This window comes from Plectropomus leopardus, chromosome 10, assembly GCF_026936395.1.
Source record: "Plectropomus leopardus strain MGB_pleo_1.0 chromosome 10, ASM2693639v1, whole genome shotgun sequence".
Lineage (NCBI taxonomy): Eukaryota > Metazoa > Chordata > Actinopteri > Perciformes > Serranidae > Plectropomus > Plectropomus leopardus.
Genome location: NC_142185.1, coordinates 7,260,043 through 7,276,432, shown reverse-complemented (window position 1 = coordinate 7,276,432; position 16,390 = coordinate 7,260,043). Strand labels below are relative to the sequence as shown.

General features: G+C 38.6%; 1 protein-coding gene across 1 annotated transcript in view; it reads right to left on the bottom strand.

Moving 5' to 3' along the window:
- col5a2a (collagen, type V, alpha 2a) overlaps window positions 1–16,390 on the bottom strand; it is a 47,281-nt gene that overhangs the window by 16,753 nt on the left and 14,138 nt on the right. Inside the window, exons 2-14 of the mRNA XM_042494419.2 lie at window positions 8,188–8,412; window positions 7,629–7,648; window positions 7,498–7,530; window positions 7,369–7,401; window positions 7,058–7,111; window positions 5,869–5,961; window positions 3,597–3,668; window positions 1,491–1,535; window positions 1,308–1,361; window positions 1,042–1,095; window positions 498–551; window positions 308–361; window positions 103–156 (exon numbers count right to left, since the gene is read on the bottom strand). Coding sequence (XP_042350353.1) covers window positions 103–156; window positions 308–361; window positions 498–551; window positions 1,042–1,095; window positions 1,308–1,361; window positions 1,491–1,535; window positions 3,597–3,668; window positions 5,869–5,961; window positions 7,058–7,111; window positions 7,369–7,401; window positions 7,498–7,530; window positions 7,629–7,648; window positions 8,188–8,412 — 845 coding nt within the window. The remainder of the gene's footprint in view (window positions 1–102; window positions 157–307; window positions 362–497; window positions 552–1,041; window positions 1,096–1,307; window positions 1,362–1,490; window positions 1,536–3,596; window positions 3,669–5,868; window positions 5,962–7,057; window positions 7,112–7,368; window positions 7,402–7,497; window positions 7,531–7,628; window positions 7,649–8,187; window positions 8,413–16,390) is intronic.

The window sequence follows — 16,390 nt, the reverse complement described above, 5'->3', positions numbered from 1 at the left end:
AGGATTCCCTTCACCAACTACAGAGGAAATCATCTTTTCAACTAACCAACCACACAAAGTGACAGGCAGACTGAAAACAGTTTTATTTTCATTCATTTATACCTTGGATCCAACAGCTCCAGTTTCACCTTTTTGGCCGAGTATTCCAGCATGGCCCTGATAATGGAGACGAAAAACAGTTAACACCTGCATTGACATGTATTTTTTGGCATGCATGTAGCAGAGTAGAAAAGCAGAAAAATGAGACCAGTTAGACACAATATAGCATCAGTAACACGTCCATTAATGATTCAGAAGTTCTACCCACCCTGTGTCCCTTCAGTCCAGGAGGCCCGGGTGTTCCTGGGAATCCTCTGGATCCCTGAAATATTTGACATTGAACAGCATTGTTAGGTGTACTGACAACACACATGATGGTGTTTTCTCCTGTGAATGACAGATTTAAGGAAAAATTGTGTGCAGGTGAGTGATGGAGTTTTAGAAGTCTGGAAACTTACCGCTGATCCAGGGAATCCAACTTCTCCGGTATTTCCTGATTTGCCTGGTTCTCCCTGAGGACATGAAATTTACCCATTATTTGGTTGCAAAAAGTTTAGCAGTTTACATGTAAAAATGACACAAACCACACATCAGATTTATAATAAAGTGCTAAAAAATGTTTAAAAAACAGTTAAAAATGTATTTTGATTAAAGGGGGAGGGGGGATTGCTGATACTTTAAAGGCTCAGTAAACATTTGTGAGTATACCATCTGTCAGCTTATAATCACCAAGTATCTGCAGGATCTTCCTCCTCAAATTATTACTGTATGACTGCAGCATGGCCTGGCTGACTGTAGGGGAGACTCACTTATGATTACAGGTTACAGATTAATCAGCCTTTTGCCAACTTTCCCACTGATTACAGTACTCTAGCAGAAAACTTAGAATTACAGCATGTCTAACAGAAAGGTACCAGTAAATGCTCTTGTGATGTTAACTTAGCCATAAAACTAGTGTGTTGGTTTAAGACAAAATGTGATCTTGTTGATGATCTGACTTACATCTTCACCTGGTTTCCCTGAAGGGCCCTCAGGTCCCCTTTGCCCAGATGGACCCTGAAAAAGTCAGTCATATTGTAAACATCCAACAAAAAACTCATCCCTCTGAAATCCTTCACAGTCAATTAAATTGTATTCAGTCCATCCCAGCTGTGTATATACAGTAGATGTGGTAGTGCTGTTCTGATTTCTCATTAAAATCATGCAAAGATCAAGTGTATCTGGGATTTGATGATATACACAAACTGTAAAGAGGAGTGATGTTATACCATGTGCCCTGGATCACCAACTTCTCCAGGAGGTCCTTGGGGTCCAGATTGACCCTAAGAGTATTGAGGGAACATTTAAAAGTTAAGCAGGGAGCAAAATTAAATAATAAAATGCTACTAGTATCAAGGTTTTCTACACAGTGAGAGAGTGAGTGTCAGGGCTTGGTGAAGATGTAGACTTACAGGTGAGCCATTTGGTCCGGGAGGTCCTCTTGCTCCAGCCTCTCCCTAAAATAAACAGTATGCAAGATCAAATGATTAGAATTCAGCCTAATACGTATAAAAGGCCAGAAATACTTGGACCTTCCTAGGGTTAGAACACCAGCGTGAGAATAATACAGGGGAGTATTCAACTGATTTACAGTCTCTAAGACACGTAGAGCAAGGGTGGCTTCATTTTTAATGGAGAAACTCTAAGGACTCGTGTGCTAAAACCTATCAAAGCACAAACAGTAGTCATTTAATTAATGTTCCCACCTGATGAATGTCCAAGGAAATATTCTGCTTAATCAGATATTTTTTTCAAGTTTCACAGAATACAAGCATAAACTATGAGTATATTGTAAAAGTAGTTGTAGTAGTAATAAATTTAAAAACATAATGACAGTTATATGAAATATATTTATTGTCTAACTGTTTGTTTAAAGTTCCTCTCCAGGAATTGAATAATATTAGAATTTTTTTCCATGAAAACCTCCTTTCTTGCTTTAAAATGGCTTCGATGTGACTCTCCACCTTTACCTTATTTAGTATGCACAAAATATGAATATGCAAATTAGCGCCGCCTGAAGTTCAGCGTACCCTGCTCATCAAACACACAAACCTCTGCTCAAAGACGGAAACCAATAACAGGAGCCTTCAGCTTCACTTACCAAACAGCTAATAATGTTTTGCTAATGTTAGATACACCTTGTTCCTGATTGCTTGCTCTTAGAGGTGAAACTTAACTTGCAAGGTACCAATATTTAGCTACTCATGCTTTTCCTCTGGTACCCCTTGTTTTGCCGTAGTGTCTGAATCAGTGTTTTTTGAGACGGTCGCTACACTGCAGTTCCGAGGTGAAAATGCTTAGCCATGGCATTGACTACTAATTTCACTCATGATATGTCTTGTAGCACATTGTAATATTCTATATGGACATGCTGACAAGGTGATTGATTTTTACTGGACTGGGTTTAAAAACATTCAAAAAAGTTCAGCCAGAATATTCATCTCTTCTTGTTGTTATACCAAGTGCTCACTGTTACTCACTATTATTTTCATTTTGACTAAATTGAAGAGAGTTCAATTTCAAGTCTGCCAAAATGGTGTGGTTGTTTTCCTTCTAAAATGTATGTAATGTATAATGTACAACACAAGAATAAACAAGTCTTAATCTGAAGTCAGTAGCTGACAAGCTATTAAATAAGATGTTTTATGTTATCGCTAAGGAGGAGCAAAGATATAAACTTAATTTAGTTTATTTTTTTGTCTGTTTGTTTTAAATGAGTCTATCGATCTGTACAATGTTGCCATCTGTAACATTTGGTAGTCTGGAGGCAGCATCCACGTCCGACCTAGTAAAGATTTGCTAGACAGGAAATTAAATATGCATCAAGATGCATCAAGCTATACTATAGGGGAAATATATATATATATATACATATATATATGTGTGTGTGTGTGTGTGTGTGTGTGTGTGTGTGTGTGTGTGCATATATATGTATATATGTGTGTGTATGTATATATATATATATATATATATATATATGTGTGTGTGTGTGTGTGTGTGTGTGTGTGTGTGTGTATATATATATAGATATATATATCTTAAGCTCTATTTCAAGAATCTGGATATGGAAGTATAATACTATATTGCCCTAAAAAAACAAAAAATCAGATTAAGTGAAAGAAGAAATGTGGTCAATCAGAAACTGAAACTATTTAAATTTTAACATCAGACCTTAGATTAGCTAACTGTTTGTTTTACAGATTTGTTTATACAGCTGAAAAACTAGTCAGATCAAGTCAACTTAATATATATGGTCCAAAATTACTAAATTGTTCACAGTGCTTTACAAAATGTGCAATATAAGACACGCTCTATCTTAAAGCTTTGAGTGTATTAACAGAGTACTAGAAAACCAGTTTGAAATTTTACATTGCTGTTCCTGTTGGCCGTTCTTAAATGCTAACTTGCCACTGTTCTCTGCCACAGCTACAAGCTACAAAATTTAGTTGTTTTAAGTTTTAAGTGAAATAGTGCATCACTCTACTTTTTAGCTGGTAAGTTTAAGAACGTCCTCTCACCCTTGAGCCGCTCAACATGGCTTGAGGTCCTTGTTTTCCATCAAACACTCCAGCCATCTGGGATCCCAGACCCTGCAGGTAAAGCACAGCTCCTCATTTAGGTTAACTGGGTTTATTCAGTTTGTATTTTACATGTATCATGGCAAAAAAGCAAATCTGGTTCAAACGATACAAACATAAACATAGGTTGAATTCTGAAATTGCTGAAAAATGAAAATTCAAGAAAATAATCAATTAAGTTTTTCAAAGTACTAGGGGTTTCAGGGCTCGTTTTGTGTTTACACAATGTTTAAATGAAACACTGTGTAAACAAAAAACAAGCCCTGAAACAAGCATACGCCACTTCCCATGCAAAAGTTGTGATCTATAATGAACTTGATGGGAGAATGTGTGCACCTGTAGAGAAACTCTGACATATGTGTACAAACATTTTGAAGCGATTAAAAACCAGATTGTACAAATTAAATGTGACACGACTCATTATACATATAATGCTGCATCTTGCATTTAATTGGTTTAATTGGTAACATCACACATTACTTATAGATCCACTTTATCCTAAAGAATCTGTCCAGCCGTTCTATTTATGCTTTTCAGTTGCAAAAATTTTAAGCCAATTCAAATCTAACTGACTTCCGCTTATTATTTCATTAGCACTGTCTCATCATCACATTCCCTCATCCTTGGAGCACAGATGACACAGCTGGACTGAGTGATGACACTCGTGGTCAGCTGGGAAGCGAAAAGCGCACATCAACTGCATTAAATAACTGCAAATCAGAGAATCAACAGCGTTAAATATTGTCTAATACTGTTGATGAATATCACCAAGCACAACTTTTATTTTCACATAGTTTTTGTGTGTAAAACTGCTGCCGTGCACATAAATGTGCACACACAGAGGACACTGGAGACACCACCGTGGCTGTCATAGACACCGTGCCTTCTCCAGTCACTTCACCCGACACACCTTCACCACCTGCACATATGGACTGTGTAACTGAATAAACTCTGGAAATAAATGTGAAAAAAGTGCGAAAATTAAACTGTGTTCATTTATCACACTTTCATTTTGAAATGATATCCCAGAGTTGGGGATAAGTTGGCAAGGTACGAAACAATCCCTCATCAATCTGCTGGGTCATTGACATTCATGAGCTCCTTTGCATTGATCGTTTCTGGTTGAATGCAGTTGTGTAGGGGGCGGGATATGAGGCTGAACCACATGCAGACAGTTGCAAGTTGATTGTTTGTATATCAACTTGCAATTAAATCTACACGTCTAGTATGAATTCTACACGCTGTTTTATAAATGAGACCCTGGGTTTTTATTGGTCCTTTTGTGCATGAATATGGCCCCATGTGTACAGTCTGCCCTCTGTCCACGCACTAATAACCCAATCTGAAGTCTTCGTGTAGGTTTCTGTTTAAATGTGACTTACCAAAAATCCTAACCTAACCCAAACCCTCACCATCAGAGTGATAATAAATTCAGTTTATATAATCATGCATGCTTTACAAATGTTTTCATCTAATAAAGAAAGTTTGTTGGAAGTTGTTGTGTCTTCGTCTGTAATTTCTGACCCATACATTTTGCATTTCTGCAAACTGCAATTCATTTTTGTTGACCACTACATAGTTTTTTGTATGAAACTGAAATTATTATTTTTATTATTTTTTTCCAATTGGCACTCAGTCACCTGACATTATTTCCTAATGACTCTTTCCTGCAACTGATTAGATGCTGTGTGATTCAATCAATCAAAAGAGATCATTTTGGGAAATAAGTGTTGAGTGGCTTCAAATTAATAGTGTTAATGCTAAATAATTCACATTATGATGAAAAATTAATAGATTCATGGCAGTCTTTTTACATCCTATTTTCACATTAGGGTTTGCGATGAAGGTATCAGTTGTTTTTTCGAGTCAAAAGACTCAAGTCAAAGCGAAGTCACAAGTCACTGATTTTAAAGTCCATGTCAAGTTGCAAGTCTTTTGTGAATGCTTTGATTTGACAAGTCTAAGGTCAACACATTTGTGACTTGAGTCTGACTCAAGTCCATGTCATTTAAATCGAGTCCACACCTCTGCAATAGGTTTTGACAATATGAAGGATGAATAAGGATTACTACATGGCAACATGTGTTTCTAAGGTGTTTGAGCAATAATTCTGATCATCAACTGTCCTGTGATGTCATCGCTCCTGTGTGTGTGCATGTACATGTGCATATGTGTGTTTGCAGCATGTGAAAGCCCTCAGTGCGCAACTCACTCCTGGGTGCGTTTGTTGTCCTGAAGGTCCTGGTTCACCGGGCTGACCTGGTACACCAGGCTCTCCATCATAACCGGCAGGCCCCCGCAGTCCCTAGGGAGTAAACAGAAAGAAGTGCTGATTTAAACTGATTCAGTTTAATTTATTAATTTTTTGACTGTGAAAACACTTGGGTACACTTGTGTATTCAGATTTCACTGATGGGTTTTTCCCCAATAAACTGAAATATAGATTGATCAAATGACCAGTAAAGCTAAGATACTTTTGCTTTAGCTGAGATGAACCTGTTTCTGCTACAATATATAAATGATGCAGTTTAATTCAGTTTGTTTATGAACCATGGGCTGTAAAGCGTGGACAGTATTGGCTATGTACTAATAAATCACCCTCACAATGCTGCTGCCCTCCAATGGATTGTAACTCAACCAAGAGCGGCACATTCATTTATCACCCTGCTACAGTTTTGCTTGCAGAGCACATTATACATCAACTTGGCACATTACACTATATTTTGACTGTAAGTTCTTTGCCCTTGAACCACCAAAAAATATGTATATATATATATATATATACTGCAGTATTTTCATTTTATTTTGAAGACTTTGGCTCATTTGACAGAATAAGGAGACATCAGCAAGAATAAAGTCACGTCAAGTTGTCATGTGAATGCTATTTTTAAGAGCACAGAGTGAGCTTCAAATGGATTATGCTGTCATGGAATTATATCTAAAAGCATTTTATTGGATTATTTAAAAGTATATAAAAACAAATATCCATGTATCGGTCTGAACTAAGACACCACAAGGCTGAGAGGCTCCATCCCACAATACTGCTGCAAATTTGCAGAAATGTCCATATAAAGACTAAGAAAAAAGATTAAGACTAACACTGTACTGTATATTTAAGCTAATAAAACATTGGACCCTAAGTGTCTCCCCCATTCATGTATACTTTAACTCATAAAACACTGCTATAGCTTATTATGTTGTGTACCACCAAATAAGCTCTTAAAAGCACAAAAAAATATTAAATCTATATGGTGTTTGCATTAATCTATATGATGTTTGCATTATTCCCTGATATATCTGATAACAATAAGCAACAAGAGCTGAGAGGGTAAAATTTCCATTTGTCCTCACTATTTTCTGTTTTAATGTCATGTTAAAGTTCTGATTTTTTTGAGACATACAGGCCTTCCTTTGTTTCCCCGAGATCCTCTTTCTCCTGGAGAGCCGGGAGGTCCCTGTTGTGATAAACAAAGAAAGAGCCGATAAAGATCTGATCACAACAAGAGCTGTCACAGGGGTGCTTCAAATGTCACACTGACTCAGACGACTAGAGGACTGTTCCCGCTGTGCACCAGTCCTTGTAAGGCGATGTTACGCTCGAGGTAACTGTCCTCTTATGCCATCTAGTGTCAGTTCAGGTAGCCGAACATTCACACAAAGAATGTCATTTGCACAGGAGGAAAATGGTAAAAGATAAAATAAAGATGCTCACCATAGGTCCAGGGCGGCCTCTGATACCAGTGACCTGCAGGAATGTCATCAAACACACCAGTTACAACCTGTATTCACACAGTGGCTTTTTGACTAATAGTGTAAGCCTGTTTAAAAGGTTAACACTCACAACTGGGACATCCCCGGGTTCTCCCTTCTGACCCTGAATAGACAGATAAATGACAAAACCTTTCAAACTCATATACCCATGGCAGTGATAACATGAGATGAATTATGCAACATCACAAAACCATGGCCCACCTTATAGATCCTCTCCCCACCTGCAATGAAGAAAAACATCACATTATATGTTCACATAATCTTAACTGCATTGTGAATATGTCATGAATAAGTCATAAAATCATCAATAAATCATCAGTGTGAAAGTGCAGAATGTTGAGTGGACAGTGAAGCTGTTTAAAACGGACTCATTTGTCATCATTATACAGGTTTTGTCAAGGTAAACAAAGGCAACATAGTCAATTAACACAATCAGCCTGATGTAGCTCATCCTTTGCACAAGGCTAACAATGTGCAACAGTTAGACAGCGGCAGTAATTTGCTGATTGTTCGTGACAGATCAATAAATAATTTCATTGGCAACACTGAGACCTCTCAAGACTGAGACATATTTTAAGGTGATGATATAATATTATTGATTCCAATGTGCACACTATTCCTTTTTCACTGGGGCTCTTATCCAGGGTTTTTACCAGTGTTAAACATGGGTGTGTGATTGTGCTCTCCACATAAATTATAAATAAGCAAATTAAAAATAATTAACCCAACAAAGAATCACTGAGAGCAGCTGTCCGCTTACCACCAAAAGCGCCCTGCCCTCCGCTGCTCGACGAGTCGGTTTGGCAAACAGGGCAGCACTCGCCATCAGGGATGACCAGCTTCTCACAGTTACTCAGCTCATCGCACTGGATTTCATCGCAGAGGACCTGACCGTTGTCACAAACGCAGATCCGGCATGGCTCTGGCTTCCAGATGTCCCTGTTGGTGTACACCTGGCCGTCCGCCGTGCAGCTCTTATCATCTCCTGGAACACACAGCACACAGGTGGAGGACATTTTACCAACTGTGTGGGAATCAAATTAAAAACAAAAGCAACATGTGGACTGTGATTTGCCAAACCTGTGTTTATCCACTAAAAGACTTCAAAACACACCTGCTCTTTATTACGATACTTATGAGACATTTAGCCAAAGACTGCCAAGACAGGACAAAAAGACAAAATGGACCTTCCATGAAAGTGTTTAGCCAAGGTAAAAAAAAGAAAACTGTGTCAACATACAGAAACAACTTCATGTGAGAAGATACAAAATATTGAGGAAAAAAAACACATTCTTGAAGCATTCAAGCAAGCAAACAGAAAAACATACATACATTCCTCTTTTTTTATGTTTGCAATTATGGGTTTGAGGTCTATCCCAGCATGCATTGCACAAAATTAAGTTTGCGGGGTTAAAAGGTTGACCCCGATTCTTTGGAGAAAAGTCAACACAAACTCAGAGAACATCTTCTTTCTATGTGGTAACATAAAACTATGCTGCATTAAATTTATGCATTGGTCCTTTAAGCAGCTGCCACAGGCAGGAGAAGTTCTAAGTTATGTTCCTGTTTGATAACTCTACAGGGTATTGTAACTGCTTAAGAAGTCGTGATACATTTTTAATGCTAATACAACTTTAATCTTAGGTGGAAGTGTTCAACATCTGCTCTTAAAGTAAACCATGAATCCAAACAAAGAGTCGAAAAAAGTCGCATTGGAGAGAAAAAAAACCCCAAAACATGCCAAACACATCTTTATACAGCGCTCTCCTTCACAAAAACAACATATGCTGTCTGTATGCTGCTCAATGCATTTCACAGTGATATAAAACAAGGCTTTCCACCACATTATGAACAAAAACAGCAAAAGTTCTGTGTCTGCAGTCGTTAGACATGACATCATTTCCTCCAGAGGCAGTGTCTCAAAAACTTGACACAAGTTCAAAAGAGAAAACCTGCAGCCTCCTGTGAAGCAGCTGCTGCTCAAACTTTATTATTATTATTATTATCCACTTTTAAAAGATTACTTTATATTACTAATGTGCGTTTAACAAATGACTAACCATAGAATAATGTGGCCTGCAGTACCTTACACTTGCTGTAAATTATCAAATGACAGCTATACACACAACTGTACTCACAACAACCCTGAAACTATTTGCTGTATGAATAACGAAATTGATCCTCTTCAGAATATGCGGTCATGAAATAAGAGATGTGAGTGTAGTGGGAGGCCCCAGGGCTTGTTGTGGGTTGTGCCTGGCTTCAACAGGAATTCTGTTTGTAAAGAGTCTGTAATCTGAGCCGACATCTCTCACAGAGGAGCCTCTGAAGGCTTCACCTGTTCCTGATATAAACAGCAGGTGGCAGCTCTGAGCCTCACACTGCAGGTAAGTCAGGTTAGTCAGCTGCAGGAAAACACAGTTGCAGAGAGGAGCCCTGAGTGCTGATATAAAGGTTTTTATCATCTAGTATTATTCAAAGAGAAGATGCATCATTGACTTAAATCTATCTCACTGTATGGTCTGGATGATTCCGAAACAGAGCCAAAGAGCAGGAACAATCAGGTAAACATACAGGTCCACTTATACTGAGGGCTTAAGATACCAGACAACATGTTTTAACATGGCTCAGTCCCATATTTACATTTGTGTTAGACAAGCCTGGGAATGTATACACACTGCCAAGGACGGAAAGACACGAATACAGATGTGTAACAAATGTTCTGAGCTTATATGCGGCAGCATACAGCTCACCTGTAGCACAACACGGTGGTGTAGGTCAACGCTTGATGAGAATTGCATTTTACAGGCACTAGTGTCAGCGCTTTAGAGTAAAACAAGAAGTGCCTGATATTCTGTTTTTACATAAACACATAAAACAAACTACACTTTTACCTCTAATTTGGTTGTTAACCCATTCAGAACCCACTTAGTTCCACACACACACACATAAAAAAAACAACACATTACAACACAGTAATGGTAGATTTGTGCCCTACATGAAATAAATGGTCTCAACAATCCTTTTCTCATCCAAAGATGTTAAATTATTTGTTTTTCATGAATGATTAACACAAATCAGTGAATAAAGTGATGCACATTATAAAAATATTTTGCATTGCGTTTGTCCTCTTGACAGAAAATATAATCAATTTTTGAAGTATCTCCAGAAAACAGTGTTGAAAACATCACGTTTAAACACCTTTTCCCCTATTCAGTTTTCATTAGTAAAAGAAATCTTTCATAATACATTTTTTATGTGTAGAATGTGACATCTCATGTTAACTTTAACCACTGTTTAAACATAAATCACTTACTGTGATACTTGTAGTACTTTAACAAAATGATTAATGGACAGTAACATGCCTTGTGCTTCCTCCTCGCCTAACGTCAGCCATACTTGTTTTAAATGGGGGGTCTGGCTCTACTGAAGGTCACTTAAGATGATGTGGAAGGCTGTGATTGGCTGACAGACATCCCATCTAGCAAGTCTGTGCATTTATGGAGTCAGAGGACAGTACTCATAGATCTAGACATCTTAGAAAAGTTACGTCCATTGGAATGGACAGGAATCTGATCAGGTTAGATTATAAACAGAAAGAAGATTATAAAGATTAGCAATAGTAACAATATATAAGACATCATTTTGCAAACTGAAAATGAATGAAATAAATGTTTGGTTGTAGCAAAACATGCACTGTGTCAAACAGCAAAGCACCCTCAACCCCCCCGATTCAAACACTCCATTACTTTATTGAGCAAATGACTATGAACATACATATCTTTAAGTCAATAAATATAATGGGTTCTGTATATAAATAAGTAGAGAGCTTCTAGCTAGCACACATTGAGACTCTTGGTGGGAGATCAAAGAAAGCTAAAGTATAGATAGACTGAGGAGTGATAAATAACATTTAAATTTTTCAAGACATAATTGGGACCTGTGAAATGACAGGAAGTCGAGGTTTGGATGCTGTACAAATGCACCATGTAATCAGACACTTAAGCCCATTACATCTAATCTCACAAGTACAGGTAGCTTTGATTTAGGTAATACCTGAGATAATGACATGGAAAATATACTTGTACACTAAAATACAGAGTCAAGATTTTTTATTTTTCAGTTTATGCATAAAGTATTTCTTGCTTTAATGTATTTTCTGCTCTTTTTTTTCCCTACTACTTTTGTTTATTCATTTATTGCCCTTTTCCTATTTTTTCTCATACACAATAAAACTTACAAATATTTTAAGAATAGAATTATCAATTATCATATGCAAGCAAGTGTAAATCTATGTTACACACTCTTGTGATAAAGTATGAAAAAACAGAATCAAATAACTGATCATTGGAAAATGCTCACATAGTACTACAGTAAACTTCTAAAAATGAAAATTAACAGTGGCATTTCTACTTGAACTTAAATCAGATTTTTTCTACGAGACATGTCCACCTCAAAATATGTGGATGTATTGAATTTTAAAGCATTGTGGTATTGGGGTCTGACTCACATTAACATATGTAAGAACACACAGTCACCTTTACCCACACAGAAGGCCACAACTGTAAATGGCCCCTTGACACACAACAGCAGCCAGACTTTAACACAGACTCTTTATCTCGCAGCCAGCTGTGTGGGCTGCAGTGGACTACAGGCCATATCTGTGTATAGAAGCACAGAAGATCAACACTCCAGCCAGATAATGCAACCCCCAAGACAGACTTTTTCAGCCATCCTTGTGCTGTCGGCCAAAAGGTATTTGACAACAATAAAAACACAACAGCGGTTCAGCTGTGAAATTTCCTGCTTTTTAACAGCCAGTAACATCTCTCTGTCTGAGTTGTGGCCACTCCAAAATGAAAACCAGCACTTCCTGGAACGCAAGAGTGCATTTCTCTTCATTTGTGGAAATGCTTGGAATCACTTAAGCCATAAATCTTGATTTTTGGAAAGTAAGCTCTTTTTCTACTATAACGTTCTCTTTTTTTGTTCCACTAAAACAAGCATAGCTGTTCCCATAGAAATGCTTCGGTATTCAGGACTGACTGGATTTGAACCGTCTTTAACGTGTCCTTACATTGTGTGTGTCTTCAGCCTCAAACACGCCTCATTATCTCTTATTGGGATCTCATTCAGGTGAGTATTATCTTTACAGGAGTCAAACTGCCTAACTTTAGTCCCTTTTATTGCCGAGACATAAAAGCGTCCCACCTGGGATGCCTGGCCCGGAAAGTGATTTTTCCTGTTGGGTTCTGAGAGTTCTCAAACACTGCGTGTCGGGACAGTTTGAAATTTACTGGAAGAGAAGTGTGGTCTTCAGAGCGGTCTTAGAAACCCCACCGCAAGCCTTGAGGAGGAGGAGCAGAGGGACGTTCACTTTTTCCCCTCCTCTCAGCTAATTCATTGCAGGTTCCACACTTTTCCACAGACGCCGTAAAAGCACCGTTTAACCATGACAACGGTGAAAAGGCATGCCGCCTTCCGACGGCGACTGCTTGATCTGGATTTTCCACTAGTCAGCTAAGTGGGCAGACGGTTTCCTCTCCCAGTTCAAAACATGGGAGTCTGGAGCTCCTCAGCATGACTCATGTGTCTGCTTGTACCCATCATTTAGCACAGTTCACCACACATCAGCCAGATAACAAAGAAGCCAAAATTCTGTCTCATGTGTCATGGCACACATCAGAAAAAGAAGACAAAATCTGGGAAACCTACTCTTGCATTGCCGCACATGTGATGTAGCAGGCAAATGTGAGGAGACAAAAGAAAAAAAAGTGGATAGTTTATGGATTTTCCTTGGCTAATATGGAAATACTCATAACACACGGTGTTTGGGGAGAATCTGCTGCCGCCACAAGTGGAGGGGTTAGAAAATGACCTGATGGAAACAATGACTCACATGAGGGCTGGAAATCTCATTTCCTTTAGAAAAAAACGTGCAGTTTGGTCCAGATGCAAACCGCAAACTGATGGCCACACTGTGCTCTCGTTTTCAGAGATAGTGCCCGCTGCACGGTGAGTTTATAAAATCATGCCATTTCTGACGTTTGTTTCCACTCTCGCTGTGAACACGTTCTTCAGTGCAGTGACTGACATGGTTAATGCCGTGAGGAGCGCAGCCTGATTCCTTGTCCAGATGCATATGAGTTACAGCTGCTGAGGGGTGGCTCTGCAGCAGCTGCACTTTCCTGCTCTGAAACCCCTGGTGTCATGGCCAAACATAAATCTTCCCTCTGTAAAGGACCTTAAGCTCAACCTGTGATTGGTCCGCCGATGAAGCTGTCCTTAAAACATCAGTCAAGGTCTTTGCCACATTGGCCCAAAGCCTGAGATGTAACGGGTCAAAAACATGTCAACACAGTGTTTTGCTGCAAAGTGAATCTTCTTCTGAATAACTTACAAAGGAATTTTAATTTGTAAAAAAAGCCTCCTGTCCGTTTAATCATCCGCTGCATGCAGGATTTGCTGTGTTGTGTTAACAGGCCTTGAAATTTGAAATAACGCTCTAGTTTGAACATGCTCGCTCTTTACCATGGCTTCCACAAACAAAGCTCAGTATCTCGAGGGAGGGGTAGGAAGCTCAGGCCAGGAAAAGTTGAAATGAATAAGTAGCTTGCTGATTACATGTCTAGGCTTTTCCATCAACAGGCCCCCATCTCCGATGGCTCTTCCTTTAAAGAAGCAACCACAGTTACGAGCTTTTCCCATCCCACGTTCGACCCTGGGAGGGTTGTGGTCCTGCTAAATTACCCCCCCCCCTCCTTCTTGTCTCTTTATCTGTTTGGCTGACTGGCTCTTTGCTCTCTGTTGCCTTGGATTTGATTCATCTCCATCTACTGACTGCATATATTAAAGCAGAACTGGTTATTGTCTAAATCTGCATCTCAAAGTTACTAAATAACTGTTTTCTGAGTTCAAAGTAGATAGCTATGAGAGGGGAAACGTCAAAAACAAGCATTTGGCTACATATTCTCATCCTTCACTGCCATGAAATGTGACAAAAGAGAGATCCTTAAGTCCTTAGCTTGTATGACTCAAACAATCTCTGTGTGTCCATGCCAAATGGAAAATGCAATTTACAGCATGTGCATGTGCAAATTATGAAATAAATATGCAGTGCGAAAGATGGCGTGCTGTAAAACGAGTAATTTAGTGTAATTAGAGAATCAGAAAACACAAGCTATTGAAATTAAAATGCAAGCAACCAAACAGAGAATGTTCTTAATGACAAACAGCAAAGACTAGAGCCTCTTTAGCCGGAGGTTATCACCAAGGTCAGGGTCAAAGTTCAAAACCGGGGCAGTCTTTTTTTGTTCAGGCATGAAATGCACTCACAGTAAACTTTGCGCAAAAATGTCTGTACAGCAGCGGAGACGAGGTCCACAGAACAGGACATATTTAGAGTCAGTGTCCCTCTCTCTTTGTTTCTGTGTAGCTTAAGTTTGATAGTGTTCAGGTCACTGTGTGACCACATACATTCTTTATGTTTGCTTTCTTTGCTTTTCTACGTCGAACATGTTGCAGACGGGACTATAGAAGGCAGGTTCAGTACTTTCTAATAACAAATGTGGAATGTAAAAACTTGCGTTTAAACCATCAAACTGCACAGTCCCTCTTTATGTTCCAGTTCTTAAACCTTCATCGACTTCAGTAAAGCGCACTTAATGGTCTGATGACTTTCAGCAGTTCGGCCTGACTTAAAAGAGACTCATACTTCTACACAAAGATAACTATTTCACATTTAGCCACACAGATTACCTTAAAAATAGCATCTTCAAATTGCAACACAATAAACTAAACTGACTTAACTGTCTGAAACTGTGGACAACAGATTTTTATTTTTTTTTAAATCTCTGTGCAGAACAAAGCACCACCATGAATATTCAACTTTACCAGGTGGAGCTGTTTGAAATCAAATCTTACACAAAGTCCTGGTGAACTGTCAAACATGTGGCTTTCATATCCTCTCAAGACAGATCCAGTGCACATTGATCAAGCTAAAAAAACACACTGACACACTTAACTAAATATGAACAATGTGCCGCACCACCTGTCTAACACTTACTGTATGAGATGTACCTATTAGACCAAAACTAGCGAATATATTTGCAGTCACATATATATAATCCACTGAGGCAGTTAATGTAGACGGCTTGGCCATCAGATCTGACATCTAATCAAACACACAAAACATTGTGACATTTCCTGTTGTCGCGACTAACACAGAGAGGGAGTTTAATTTACTGCAAAAGTTGAAAATTCTCAACCCAATTGCCAGAAAAAAATGCTGGCATTTTACATTTTTGCAAACCACAGATATGTTGCATTTGTGCATTATTTTGTACATGTTGAAACTTTACGTTTCTTTACGTTTTTGTACCTGCGATGAAGGTACAAAAACAGGGTTAGAAAAAGATCATCTTTTGGCATAAAACACCCACATTTGGTGGCACAAAACGTGGTGGAAAAGCAGGCTCCAATCAATATGAATGATGTGTACCAATTAACAATATCACATTTGGCCAATCCATGTGCAGATAAAGCAGGTATACAACAAAGGAAAATGAATGACGTCAAACATTCCAGTTTTGCAGAGCAGAGCGTTAACATATACAAGGGGTCAGAGCGCCCCGGTGTTTTACATCAACTGAGCACATAGCCAGATGTGAAAGAATAAACTGTGGACCCTGCTCACAGAGAAACTCAGAGGAAAGATGTTTCCAGCACAGTATGCCGAGCTGTCTGACCGAAACACAGTGAAATACTATACAGACAAAATGTTTCAGGCCTTGGGAATTAAAAAAAATAAATGGCAGGAGAACATCATAACCTAGAGATGTGACTAGAGAACATTTCACAACATGCTGTAGATTTATCTGGAGTGACATGGTAGAAGCATTATTATCATCACTGTACATGCCTTCTTTACACATTCTCATCTTTGTTCCACTAAGAGCTCAGCA